This window comes from Asparagus officinalis, chromosome 4 (assembly GCF_001876935.1).
Source record: "Asparagus officinalis chromosome 4, Aspof.V1, whole genome shotgun sequence".
Lineage (NCBI taxonomy): Eukaryota > Viridiplantae > Streptophyta > Magnoliopsida > Asparagales > Asparagaceae > Asparagus > Asparagus officinalis.
The window spans coordinates 125,177,928-125,191,377 of NC_033797.1; the positions used below are offsets into that span (position 1 = coordinate 125,177,928).

Genomic DNA, 13,450 nt, shown 5'->3' on the forward strand with positions numbered 1-13,450 from the left:
ATAATTGTCTAATAACACTAGTAGAATATTACAAATCGTAGACGGAATATTCTAGACGGAAAATTTTTCGTCTAGGATGGAATATTCTATGCGGAAATATTCCGTCTAGAATGTATTATTCTAGACAGAATATTCCGTCTATAATAATATATTCTAGACAGATTTATTAAAAATATATTTTTTAAATAAAAAGAGTATCAAAGATAGAAATTTTCGTTTAGGATACATCCCAGACGAAAATTTTCGTCTAGGATACATCCTAGATAGAAAATTCCATCTAGGATACTTTTTTCATTTAAAAAGAAAAATGGTTGACCCGTAACCTTACCTGAACCCGACCCGCATACCCACTAAACTTAATGCCCTTGCGCTCCCTAACCCGTGTGCCCTACCCTCCCCGCAGCCTCGCCTCCCCCAAACCCTCACCCTCCCTCTCCCGCTTCTTCTCCAAAATTTCTCCCCCAAAATTAAAATTCCCCCTCTCAACCCAAAATTTCGCCCAATATCGTAATAAGAAACCTCCACTTCATCGGAACCATCCTCGGCCTCCTCTCCCTCTTCTTCAACCTCTGGCTCCTCCCTTTCGTCCCCTTCACAGGCTATGGCCTTGCCTGGTACAGCCACTTCTTCGTCGAGCGTAACGCTCCGGCGATCTTCGGCCACCCCCTCTGGTCTCTCCTCTGCGATTTTTGGATGTATGCAGATCCTTTTGATGTCAAAGCACAGAAAAAAAATTGAAGCAGCTATACGACAGGTTAAATATTTTTCTTATTTGTTGATTAGATGATTCCTTTCTGTATCTGCTGAATACTAGAAAAAAGGGCTATATTAGAAAGTATTTGAAGTGATAATCTAATGTATATTTTTATTTTATCATTTATATCCTATGTCCTGTGCTTTGTGTATTCCCCCCCTAATCCTATGTTATTTATCTAATTTGAGACTCGATTATTGTTTATTTATTTTAGTGCTGTGGTATCATTGATCCTAATTTCTGCTTTTGTAGTAAATGAAACCAGAAATTTGAGGACTGAAAGTGGAAGTTGGAATTTAAGAGAAATACATGGAGGAATTCCTTTTGTTTCTTCCTCATTTTGGGCATGATGATATTATTCTCCTAACCTTCATTTTTGGTTTCTCTTACAAAAATCTACTGTTTTATTTTGTTTGATTGTAATTAATTGCTTCAAATTTCGATCAGACATATTGTTATTTTAGCCTAGGAGCTTTTTTGCTCAGCTAATTAGAGACGAGGAACCCAGGAAAATTTTCCTTTTGGAGAAGCCAGTTTCTGTATTATTTTCGTTTGTATTCATATGTTACTGTGACTTAAGCCTTAGATCATCTCCAATCCATTGCACCAAAATGGTACAAATTTTGCATCAAAATGGTGCAAAAGTCACATCAAACAGTAATACATCTCCAACCCATTGCACCATTTTTTACACCAAAAAAGAATATTCTCAGTATATTCTCAGTTTATTCCCTTTTATCTATTTTTATATTAATTGAGAGATAAAAACAAACATTTAAAAAAAAATTTAAAAAGTGAACAAATGGGGCGGATGAACAATGCGACGCCATATTTGGTGCAGCACTGTTCATCTGCACCAAAATGGAGCAGAAAATAGGGCTGGTTTGGAGAATGAATAGTACAACAAAAAGCACTGTTTGCACCAAAATGGGGCTGGGTTGGAGATGCCCTTAGAAAGCCTGTTTCTATCCATTTATATCCTAGAAAAATTTTCACTGTTTTCTCGCGTTCTGATTTCATGGTAATTTTAATTTGATTTCATGTTTTAAGGCATTTGGGACTAGAAATTTTGCTTGTATCTTATCAATATTTCTTGATGCAGTATGTATGGATGGTAGCCCACCTGGTTACCACATTCATCATGGATTTGGGTCAGGAGCAAATAATTGGCTCGTTAACTTAGAGGTCTGTAGACATTACATTATAACATTAAATATAAGTTATTAGAATAGTCCAAAAACATATTTCTGTTTTGAAACTCGTGTTATAAGGTCATAGGGAGGAGGCTGGTGCAATAACCTAAGAACATGTACTTACTGAAAGAAATCACACCGTGGTTCATCCTACTATATGGAGAAGGAGATTTCATTCACTGGAATAATGAGTGACAAACGTGAAGAGAATCCTGGTATACTCATGTTGAACCCTTCATTATGTTTTGAATTGTTTAGCTAGTTTCAAAGCAAAATCCTTTAGAAGTTATTTTCATTGTAACTGGTTTTATAATTCTTGCAGACTTCTATAATTGGAACAGAGTTAAGGTTCGCTATTGTGATGGTGCGTCATTCACCGGGGAAGGCTACAATAGGGTCTGTATGACTGTCAATTTACTGATATTGCTTGATCTGTGATGTCTTGAGAATTCATTATAAGTAGAACTCATAGTATTCATCCATTTCATGTAGCGGAAAGGGCTCTCTTTGTCTGGAACAACGAGCACTTTGTGCGAATGGCATAGTGATGCATAGAGGACATGCTTCCTTCATTAGTCCAAGCCATCGAGAACATTCAGATTGTCATTAAGAGCTTTGTACAGATTATCATTAAGAATATCTGTGTACAGATTATCATTAAGAATTTCTGTTAGGTGACTCTAGAACATTCAGAATTCTAATCTTTGTTCATCAAGAAAATTGATTTTAGTCATCAGAATTGGGATATTTCTTCTTATGATCTTGCGTGTGCTTCATGTTTTGAATGTGACAGGTCTTCTTTGTGTTTCATCTTTGTTCCAAGTGAGATTCTGCAAAAAAAAAAAAAAAAAAAAAAAAAAAAAAAAAAAAAAAAAAAAAACTGTAGCATAGCATCCTAGACGAAAATTCCGTCTAGGATGCTCAAAATTCTGTCTAGTATACCATCTTAGACGGAAATTTTCGTCTAGGATACTCATCTTAGACGAAATTTTTTTCCATCTAGGATACAATATTCTAGACAGAAATTCCGTCTAGAATAATCCGTCTAGGATGTATTCTAGACAGTTTTGAATTCCGTCTAGAATAATAGGATGTATTCTAGACGGAATTTCCATCTAGAATACTACATCATAGATGGAAACTTCCTAGACGCGTATTGTAGACGAAATTTCGTCTAGAATACTCATCCTAGACGGAATGCTAATTTCCCTAGACAGAATTTTCCGTCTAGGATGCCTCATTGTTTAGTAGTGTAAGACCTTGATACATAGTGGATTATAAATGTTATGTATTATTTATGTATAAAATTGTTGACATCAATTGTAATTACTTTCATTCACAACTATATATTATTTATTAAATGATTGTAATTATACTAAATATTGCCCTTCATCATATCACCATGTATTGCGCGGATTCTCATTTTCACTTAATACTATTCACAAGTGATCAACCAGAAAATAAGCAGCTACCTTCAAATGTATTGGTCCTTCCGTTTCTGTTTGATAGTGGAGAGAATGAAAATTAATTAAATTTAAAGCTTTTATAAGAAAATTTCCTTCATTAATAGATAAAGTAGAAATTTGGGTCCTATCATACATTATAACACTATTTTTTAATTGCTGTCACTTTTCTTCAATGGATTGTCCTAACCTTTTTAATCGTACTACGTTTCCAACTTTCACTCAAGATGGGTCATAACTATCAACTAAAAAAATAACAGTTATAATTATAATTGTTTGTTTACAACACTTCTGGCAGTTGACAGAGAATTCAAATTTAATAATCATACGTTTAAACTGACCAAACTCATCAATAGTATATTTAACCAAAAAAAAAGAAAGAAAGAAAAAATAGAAAAAGAAAATAATTATGTGGATCCAAAAATATTTTCTACCTCAAATTTATTGGACCAACTATCATACAAGGTGCATCAGGTGTCATTTTTCTTATAATTTATTCAAGAAAAATGGCTGAGAAAGGGACATTTCAGTTGTATCATAACTCATTTTATGGTTTTAAATCGGACAGTAATTTCTTCTTTTTGGTTTATCATTGTTTATCATTACATTATATTATATTATACTTTATACTAAACTTAATGGGAAATGTTTTAGGGAAAATTGTGTCCAGGCCCCAAAATCGCGTCCTGGAAGTGGCCCAGCCCACGAATTAATTCCCCTTGGGCTGCCGCCCCAAAAATCTGTTTTTCGCGTGCTCCAGCCCCTTTAGCCCTCTTTTATACGTATGCTTGGCGTATTTAGGCAAAAAGACCCGAAATGCCCTCGTCTCTCACTGGGAACCGGCTACAGGCAGCCATCGATGATCGTCTATCTCTCCCATTGCAATTAAGGCGAAGAGACGGCGGAAAGCGGGGGAAAAAAAGGCGGGTTCCCTCCATTACTGGTCCGCTTCAGCTCCTTATTAATGGGATATAAAATCGGATAATTTTTGCCTCATTCTCCCATTTATGAAATCAGGGTTTTTCCCCTTCATCTGTCAACAACCGTTCTGAGCTTTAAATCCCCTCCATTACTCCTCATAACTGTCTTCATAACTCTCAACCACTCCCAATGGCCCCCGATGAGTTGATTTGTATGGTGTCTTTAGGCGAGAAGGCCATATTTATGAAGCTCTGCTCGACAACACGTTTTTATGAACTGAAATTTGATGTGGCTGAAAGAATGAAAGTACCTGAAGAAGCTTTATCCTTGGTATATAAATCCGAGAGGCACCCCAACTTGACTTTTTCGGTTGACAACGAAGATGACTTGAAGTGCATGTTGGAGTACAATCGAAATGTCGGTTGTACAGAGATTCACATGCTCGCTGTTGTTAATAGTGCTGTTAATAAAGAGTGTTCGAGTTCTGAAATAAACCAGAAAGTTATTGGTGGAATGCAAGTAATTAATGACTCTTTATAACATTTAGCTTTGTGTGACGTGAACATACTGATTCCAGGCTTTAAGGCAAAGCCGCATAACATTTTAAGTGTTTTTTAACTTCATCTTTTGGAATCCCATTATGAGCTTTGAATCCCTTCAAGTTAACAAATTAATTATCATCATAACTGTCAACAACCCCTAACGGTTTCCAATTGCTCGACGTGCACGGTGTCGTGTGACGTTATTGCTATATTCTTCCTATCATGAAGTGCATGTTTGATCTAAAGGATTTTCACTTGTTGTACGGAGATTCAGATGCAAGTTTTTGATAACATAGAGTGTCCTACTTCTTAAAGGAAGTACAAAGTTATTACTGATTTATATGTAAACAATGAGCTGTGGGGAAATTGGGATTGTGTGATGTAAAAATTGTGATTTCAGGTTTCGCTGCGCAGTAGAAAAACATAGATGTCATCTTCGAAATTTATACGTTAACTCAGCTGGTTTCATGTTATGTTTTGACGATATATGTTAATCTTCAATTGAACATGTTAACTTTCAGCGTAACGAGTTATCTATGTAAATTGTCTGTTAAATTCCACTGCTCTTTAGTTAATTCATACGAAAATGGTTTGTTTTAAACATTATAAGATAGTTTTATACTCTAGTGTAAAGTTTATATCACTGGCTGATTAATTTTTGCAGCAGTGATGCCTCTTTGAATGAAGAATATTGTCATCCCCCTTCTGGCGGAAATGCTTCCAATTCAGAGAGAATCCCAACTGATTGCCCGTCTGGTGAGAACGTAGTGAGAGCTGATGATATTATCAGTAAAACTTACAGCATTCCAGACTGTTGGCACACAGCATTAACTGGAAAGGGCCAACAATTTGAAACTGCCATAGATTTAAGACTAGCGTTGCAATACTATTCCATGGCAAAAAAGTTTGACTACGACTTTGTAAAGAATGAACCTAAACGTATCCGAGTTATTTGTCGATATAAGGAGACGTATGGTTGCCCTTGGATGCTGTTTGCATCCCCTGTAAAAAATGAAAAAAGAATTAAAATCAAAAGGTTTGTGAATGAACATAGTTGCGGACAACATACTAGCTTGTCAGGGCAATCACGGGCATCTCGTAGATTTGTAGCAGAACAATTGCGACCTGTCTTAAAGGTTCGACCTGAAATCCACCCAAAGGATGTGCAAAAGGAGTTTCTCATTCGATATGGATTGAGACTTGAATACAGTAAGATATGGTGGGGCAAAGAAAGAGCGCAGGAGGCTATGTATGGTGATAGTTATGAGTCTTACGATCAATTAAGATGGTAAATTTTATAGTTATCTGTTTAAATGTATAAATTTATCGTGCAATATATTTCCTTAGATGTTTCCATATTTATAGTATTTTCATAAATTTATATTTCAGCTGTCACAGTGGACTGTTATGTTTCATGGAAAATTGTCAGCTCTTACATGTTAATATACATTACCCTTATGTTCCAATGTATTACATTTACGTGTAATGTGGTCACACTGTTGTACAGGTATGAGCAAAAGGTGAAGGAAACAAATCCAGGAAGCTACATTTGCATTGACCAGAATGAAGGAAGGTTCAAAAGACTGTTTATATGTTATGCTGCTTGCATCGTTGGTTTCTTAAATGGGTGTAGACCTCTATTATTTTTGGATGGGACCTTCTTGAAAGATAGATACAAAGGCCTGCTCCTGAGCGCTGTAGCATATGATGGAGACCAAGGGATATTTCCACTTGCGTATTGCATATGTGATCAGGAAAACGTTGATAATTGGAGCTGGTTCCTGCAAGGCTTGTGGTCTATACTGTACGAAAGGCCAGACACATACAATCCTCCCCATCAACTAGTTATTATTTCTGATGCCGACAAGGGAATCCAAGAAGCGGTAAGAGAATGTTTTCCTGAAGCAATTCACTCAAGATGTGTTCTGCACCTGGTTGAAAATTTTAGATCTAAGCTAAAGGATTTGGGAATGAAAGCAAAGGACACACATGTTTTGGGGAATTTGCTCCAATCAGCTTGCTATAAATACACTGTTGCGGAATGGAACGGCTACATGAAGGATATATATGAGATGTCTCCAGCTACATATGAGATTGTAAATAACTACTCGCCAGAGCATTGGGCGAATGCCTTCTTCCCTGGCATTAGGTACTTCCCTCAATCATTTCTAGTGAATATCCCCTTTTGCAGATTAACTATCGGTGATATATGTTATCGTTTATCACTATATGTTAACTTTCATGTTATTATGTTAACTTTTCCTACTAAAGGGAAAGTTTGGTGGTTGCGTGTTAATCTTATTATATATTGGATGCTGAATGAGACTTTGTTTTATTTTGATGTTTGCAGATATGGTCATGTAACCTCTAACGTTGCAGAATCCTTTAACAGCTGGATACGTGAAGCTCGAATGCTGCGTATCCTGCAAATGGTGGAGCATATCCGCAAGCAAATTATGACTCGCATGAACAACAGACGCATAATGGCTGAAAAGTGGACAAGCTATCTTTATCCTAAAGCTGAGCAGATTGTTGGAGAACATATGGAAAGAGGATCTACGTTAGAGATTAAGCAATCTAGAGATGATATATTCGAAGTGCAATCACAGAGAACCACTCACGTTGACTTGGGGAAGAGGACATGCACTTGCCGTGCTTGGGACGTAACTCGTATTCCTTGTGTGCATGCTTGTGCAGTCATCATTTATATGAAAAGAGAGGTATATCAGTATTGTGACTGGTTCATGTCCGTAGAGGCGTTTAAGAAGAGCTACGATGAAATATTATATCCCATACCAGATTATGAGATGCGTAGTGTGCCCAAGGATGAAATCCAGATTTTGCCACCAATTACCACGAAGAGGAGGGGAAGAAATAGAACAAGACGCATAAACAACATAACCATTATGAAACGTCCTGTCAAATGTGGTCGATGCAAGAGCGAAGGGCACAACCGAGCAACTTGTAACGAGCCCATCCATGATTAGTGTGCCATGCTTACGAAGAGGAAGAATGGCGCTAGTGAAATATAAGTTGTCTTTAAGTTTCCATTATACTAATGGGAGATTTTTGTGCTCTGCTTCCAGACAGCAGGAGGTTTTGAATTTTGTACTTAAACATGTTAACATATAACTATCTCTATACTACTACTACTTTTAGCTGAATTTGTTATCATAAAGGCCCACTGTTTGAGGTTAAATTGCTGTCAGGTCTCAAATCTACGTGACATATTCCAACGGCTAGCTACTTGATGGATTTGCTTTATGCAAGGCTCAAGTAAAACCATATCTCTTGTTCCCTCCCTCCCTTTATAGCTCATTTAGAGACTAAGATGAAGACCGAGGATGCCTCTCAATCAGCAGAAGAGCCATGTTGTTTCTGCAAGCTTCCAACCCCCCTCAAGCTATGCAAAAATGGGAGCAACAAAGGTAGATACTTCTGGGGATGTGCAAATTTCCCAAATAGGCGATGTGAGTTTTTTGCTTGGGCTGACAATGTCAATGCAAAAAAGGAGAACGTGGCTGTTCACCAAGAAGCACCCGCTGAAGATGAGATAGCAGCCAAGGTAAAATACTTGAAGAAAGCATTGAAGCAGTCTAAGCGTGAAGTTGAAAAATGGAAAACCTGTTCGTGCTTTCTATGTTGTTTTTGTGTTGTTCTAATTTGCTTAAACATTGTGATATGCAAGCTGAAAATGAACTGATATATGTGCAGTTCATAGCGGAACACTGCATCGTCTAAAAATCGCTCTTCGCTTTATTAGTTTATTGGCTATCGATTTGTAAAGTTTTCCCTGAATTGGTTAGCTTTCAGAGCTGTTTGATCTAATCCAAAGTGGGTAGCTGAGCGGTTGACATGTTAAATTTTGCACAATTTGGTTTAGAGCGACAAGTTTAACTTTCTTTATAACTGGTTAACTATTTCTGGCGCTGGTTAACTTCCAGCGAAGTTGGTTAACGTTTACTGAATCTGGTTAACTTTTTCTGAAATTGGTTAACTTTCGCCAACACTGGTTAACTTTTGCTGTAACTGGTTAACTTTTGCTGAAAATGGTTAACTTTTGTCCAATCTAGTTAACCTCCTCCGTAAATTGACTAGCTTACAGCAAAATTAAAGAGTACATGTCAAGCAGGTAGTATCAGACATATCCATAACAGTTCTGTTTCAATTTTATCGTAATGTTAGAATCGGCTTTCGCCCACAATGTGCTTCAATCTCCCCTTGCTGCCTCTGTTCCCATCCTTCCTCAAGAAGTTTGGCTGCAAGACTGGCACGCAAGACGGCCGAATTGTCTTCGGGATTACTTACCTGAATCGCATCATTCCCATTGATTATAGCCTTCATGTATAAGGGAATGAAAAGCCCACAATCAAAACTGCAATTAAAGAGTGCAATAACAGTTCTGTTAGATATGTGTTGTGGGATGCAATAGAATTAAATTCAAGTATGTTAATTACTAACATTCCAGATTGTTGCTCGCAAGAGACGCCCTCATATCTAAACTTCCTCCAAACATTGTCTGGATCAAAACCAGCCTTCATATGGTCCATGAAGCCAATTACTTTATTCACCGGTTCAATATATGCATCGTGGGTAGCTGAGCTGTAATGCTTGACAACGTCCTCATCCAACCTGACTTCAGCAAGATGCCAATGGTCCTGACGCACAAGCGGGATAAGGAGTACACTCTTCCTCGCAGCAATATGCTTTTGTATAAATGAAGTATATATGTGTGGGAAATCAGGAGTGTTTGCATAAAGGCTGTGCTGTATAATCCAAGTATAATGGAATGTTATGACGGGAGTAAACACGTGTTAAAGAATCATAGTATCGTAAAGTAGATAGCTTACGTAGAAGAAGACTAATACAATCCCATACTTATGGCTCAGGGGAACCATTTCTGGCCTATCCAGCCATGAGCTTATTCTATCGATCAAAGCTTCCATCAACTGAAAATGGAACATACATAAGACACATATTAGATTGCATAACAACCCTGTCAGATTGTGAGGAAAAATTGCATAAGTGAGGAAATTAAACTTGCATGGTCGTCAATACGTCCCCCTCGTAGTAGGTTGAGAAGCTCCATAGAATCAATACTACTGTTTGACGTATTTAAAAACAATACATGAGCTGATATATGACAGAAAGATACAGAGATTAACATAAATGGTAAAATGTTAGCCTGATTCTGGAAAATTTAACATATAACAATGAACAATAACATCTTATAGCATAAGTTAACATCAATGAGCATAAGTTAACATGTTTCTTTTAATATGAACATGCAAATAGAATTAAAGAGTTCGCATGGATTGAACTTACTCATGAGTTTTCTGATTGCAAAACTCTGAGACCCATCTGTTCTCCTCTAGAGTGAGCTTTGCCGCTACATGATGGGGTATTCTAAAGTTGTGAACAAAGGTTCCTACGCTATCAACCAGGCGTATGCTAAAATCATCAACAAAAGGAATCCCCTCGTTCAGCACCTTCAACAGAGCCTCCTCCTTCTTCTTGATTTTTTTGGTTTTTGAAAATCCCACGTGCATTCACTAGGCTTGCAGTAGTACCTGATTTTTTCCCTAACATCCTCCTTGTGATGTGAAATTGTAGTTAATTCTGGTTGGGCTATCTTCTTCTTTTCCTCAGTGAAAGGGGTTCGGATTAGCTGAGAACGAGTCCTGATTCTGGTACTTGGTCCCCTTGTTCCCTTCGAAACAACTTTCTTCGACCACTTTCGATAAACTTGTAATGAGTTCTTCTCCCCCATACCCATCTCCTCTACTTTCTCCGCACTGCCCTTCTCTTCTTCCTTCTCTTCTTCAAACATCTGCGCTAGCTCTTCCTCTTTCTCATGTACTTTCATCTCCTGCTCTCTAACTTCCACTTCAAAGTACTCCTCTCTAACTTCCACTTTCTCAGATGCCGATGAATCTACAAGTTTATTCTCCTGCAAGCTATCTTCCTGTTCTACTACTACTTGCTCTCTATCCTCCTCTCTATTCTCTTGCTCTCTATCTCCCTCACTCAATGCTTGCTCTCTATCTTCCTCTTTCTCCTCATGCTCTCTGTCTTCCATCTCTTCCTCTTTATATTCCCCTCCAGTATCTTCATCCTCGTCTTGGCCAACACTGTCTCCCTCCTGCTCAGCTTGTGCTACACCCTCCGCAATATGCGAGGCTTCCTTACCAATATTGCGCACGTCGTCATAATCGAAACAATCGACATCGTCACCCTTGCCAATGCTGTCAACACTTCTTTTCCTCTTCATATGTGCAGCTCTTGTATGCCTGTCACTCTTGGACATAATCTCCTCCACACTTTTCTTCAGGTCCTGGGGATCAATCAGGTCAGCAGTTCCTTCGTAAAACTCCAATTTCCGGTTCAGCCTATGTATCTCCTTAGAACAAGCATCCCATTGAAGGCGCTTACTACGCTTTGTGGCATGGAGCAATTTCATGTTTAATTTGGTCGTATTCCTCCAGAACTGAATTTGCTGATCAAGGCTCAACTTCTCTATTTCATCTTCTTTGTCAAGCGCGTTCTTGATATGCTGGGAGACAATCTGGAAAAATAACCAGTAAGTTACAAAATTCAACCATCATAAATATGCTAGCAAATCAGTAAAAGATTATTGACGCTTACGTATCCTAGGGATGAGCTATTTTGTCTGCCCTTCACCCTCGCTTGCTTCTCATCCTTTACGTTTTCTTTCTTCTCCTTCACTCTCTGCAATGAAACCACCATAGCTTTACTATTATCTGATCTCGCAGGGATCCTTTTCTTCCCAAGGCGAGCGCTACTAATATTCTTCCAAGAGGGCTCTCTTTGAGGGTATCCCCCCCCAAATTGGTTGATTCAGGTTTATCCTTAATCTTAATGGTTGCTTTTTCTGCCTTGGAGACAATTGTCTCCCTCCTCATCGATCCAGCCGTCCCTCCGACCCTTACCAAGTTGGTCAACGACGGCTTCCATCTGATGTTTAGGGCAGGTTTTCTAATGCCTGTCATCTCGTAGAACCATAGCTGCTAAAATAGAGGCAACAATTATTTATCATTAATTCCCTGCACATCAAAACTCCTTATGCAACTTCATTTCTTCGTAGCTAACTTTCACTATAAAAAGTTAACTTTTATCAGTACTGGTTATATTTCACTTAAACATGTTAACTTTGAGGTCTCCATGTTAACTTTTAATTTAACATGTTAATTTTCACCAACACTGGTTAACATTCAAAATTGCATAAGTTACATTATCTAATATCGGTAGCCAAAACTCTTTAAATATAAAACAAATGTTATACCACATATGAACATGCAACTTACAGGGATGAGCGGCATGCATCCAGGGACGTACGTAACCCCTGGCTTCCTCAACCCTTCAACGGCAATGTGAATGCCTCTCTTCGTCTCATCAAAAATAAATTTACCCCACGCAATGTTCTTCACTCTCTCAATGCTATCTACATATTGAAACAACAATCTTGGAATGCCTTGCGAGCTGTTCGGACACCAAATCATTGAACACTGGTACAATATTTGAAGAAGAACAAAATCCTCAACGTCCTTATCGTCACTTGACTCAACAAGTGTTTCCAGTAACTCTTCAACATATTTCCTCATGCTACCAGGTTCTTCTGTAGCCCTGGCCTTTGCCTTCTCCTTGTCCTTGAACATTTCTTTCTTATCTTCAAAGTACTCCCTCCAAAGCCGGTTGTGAGAGTCTCTATTCCCATAGATCAACTCCCCATCAATAGGAAAGCCCGTGTGAGTTTGCACCCACTCTTCATCAAATTTGACTGAAATTAGAGACCCTATTCGGGGATCGGGAAAAGAGAATTCATCAGTTTCAGCATCGTAGTGACTGAGCACATGCTCCAGTGCATGTCGATCTCGGGCAGGAGGGCCGAAGAACACATAGTGTTCAAAGTTAGTGCCCTTTAAGGCATCCCAATGCCAATTCTTCATTTTTGAATGAAGTTTATGCATGAATATACAATACGATCCAAAACGTGCACTAGGCCTGATATCACCTACAGCATCACGTTTACTGCATAAACAACAAGACGTTGATTTGGATTAGGAGACAGTTAACAATACAGCCATTAACTTATTAAAAGTTAATATTTATTAACATGAATAGCTAATAGTTGACACCTAAGGGAAAACGTCGACACCAAACGAGAATTATTGACATGCAGAGCCACTAACCAACAACTACGTGAATTATTGGCATGCATTTCTTCCGAACACTTATATTTCCTATTGCACAGATCATACTCCAAAAGTAAGGATCTACACAACACTAACCAGTTTCTGACCAATATTTTCGCATAAAGAGAACCCATCAACCTCATTTAAATTCAAATCACACAATTAAATTAATTAAATTCAAAGTGGGGAAATTGCTTGGGAACTTACTTCTTCTTTGAAGTGAACTCTTTTTTCTGCGAGCGTCTCCTCTTCCACTCTCGCTTTTCCAGCCCCCTTTTCATGCTCAATAGGGTTTCCGATGCCTCATTACTCTCCTCGTCGGAGGAGGATGTCGGAGGAGAACCACAGACCGGAGGTATGACGG

The 13,450-nt window shown here is 38.2% G+C and overlaps 1 protein-coding gene and 1 long non-coding RNA gene across 3 annotated transcripts; both read left to right on the top strand.

Annotated features, from left to right (window-relative positions):
* Positions 774-2,704, top strand: LOC109838085. Of its 2 annotated transcripts, XR_002246570.1 has the most exons (4): positions 774-1,939; positions 2,026-2,162; positions 2,270-2,343; positions 2,440-2,704. It is a non-coding gene; the product is annotated as an uncharacterized LOC109838085 (long non-coding RNA). The 2 variants fall into 2 exon arrangements; XR_002246569.1 differs by having other exon boundaries at positions 776-2,162.
* Positions 4,521-7,860, top strand: LOC109839253. Its single transcript, XM_020407683.1, has 5 exons — positions 4,521-4,850; positions 4,909-4,916; positions 5,538-6,161; positions 6,381-7,022; positions 7,224-7,860. The coding sequence occupies exons 1-5, from the start codon at positions 4,521-4,523 to the stop codon at positions 7,858-7,860; spliced, it is 2,241 nt and encodes a 746-aa protein (XP_020263272.1).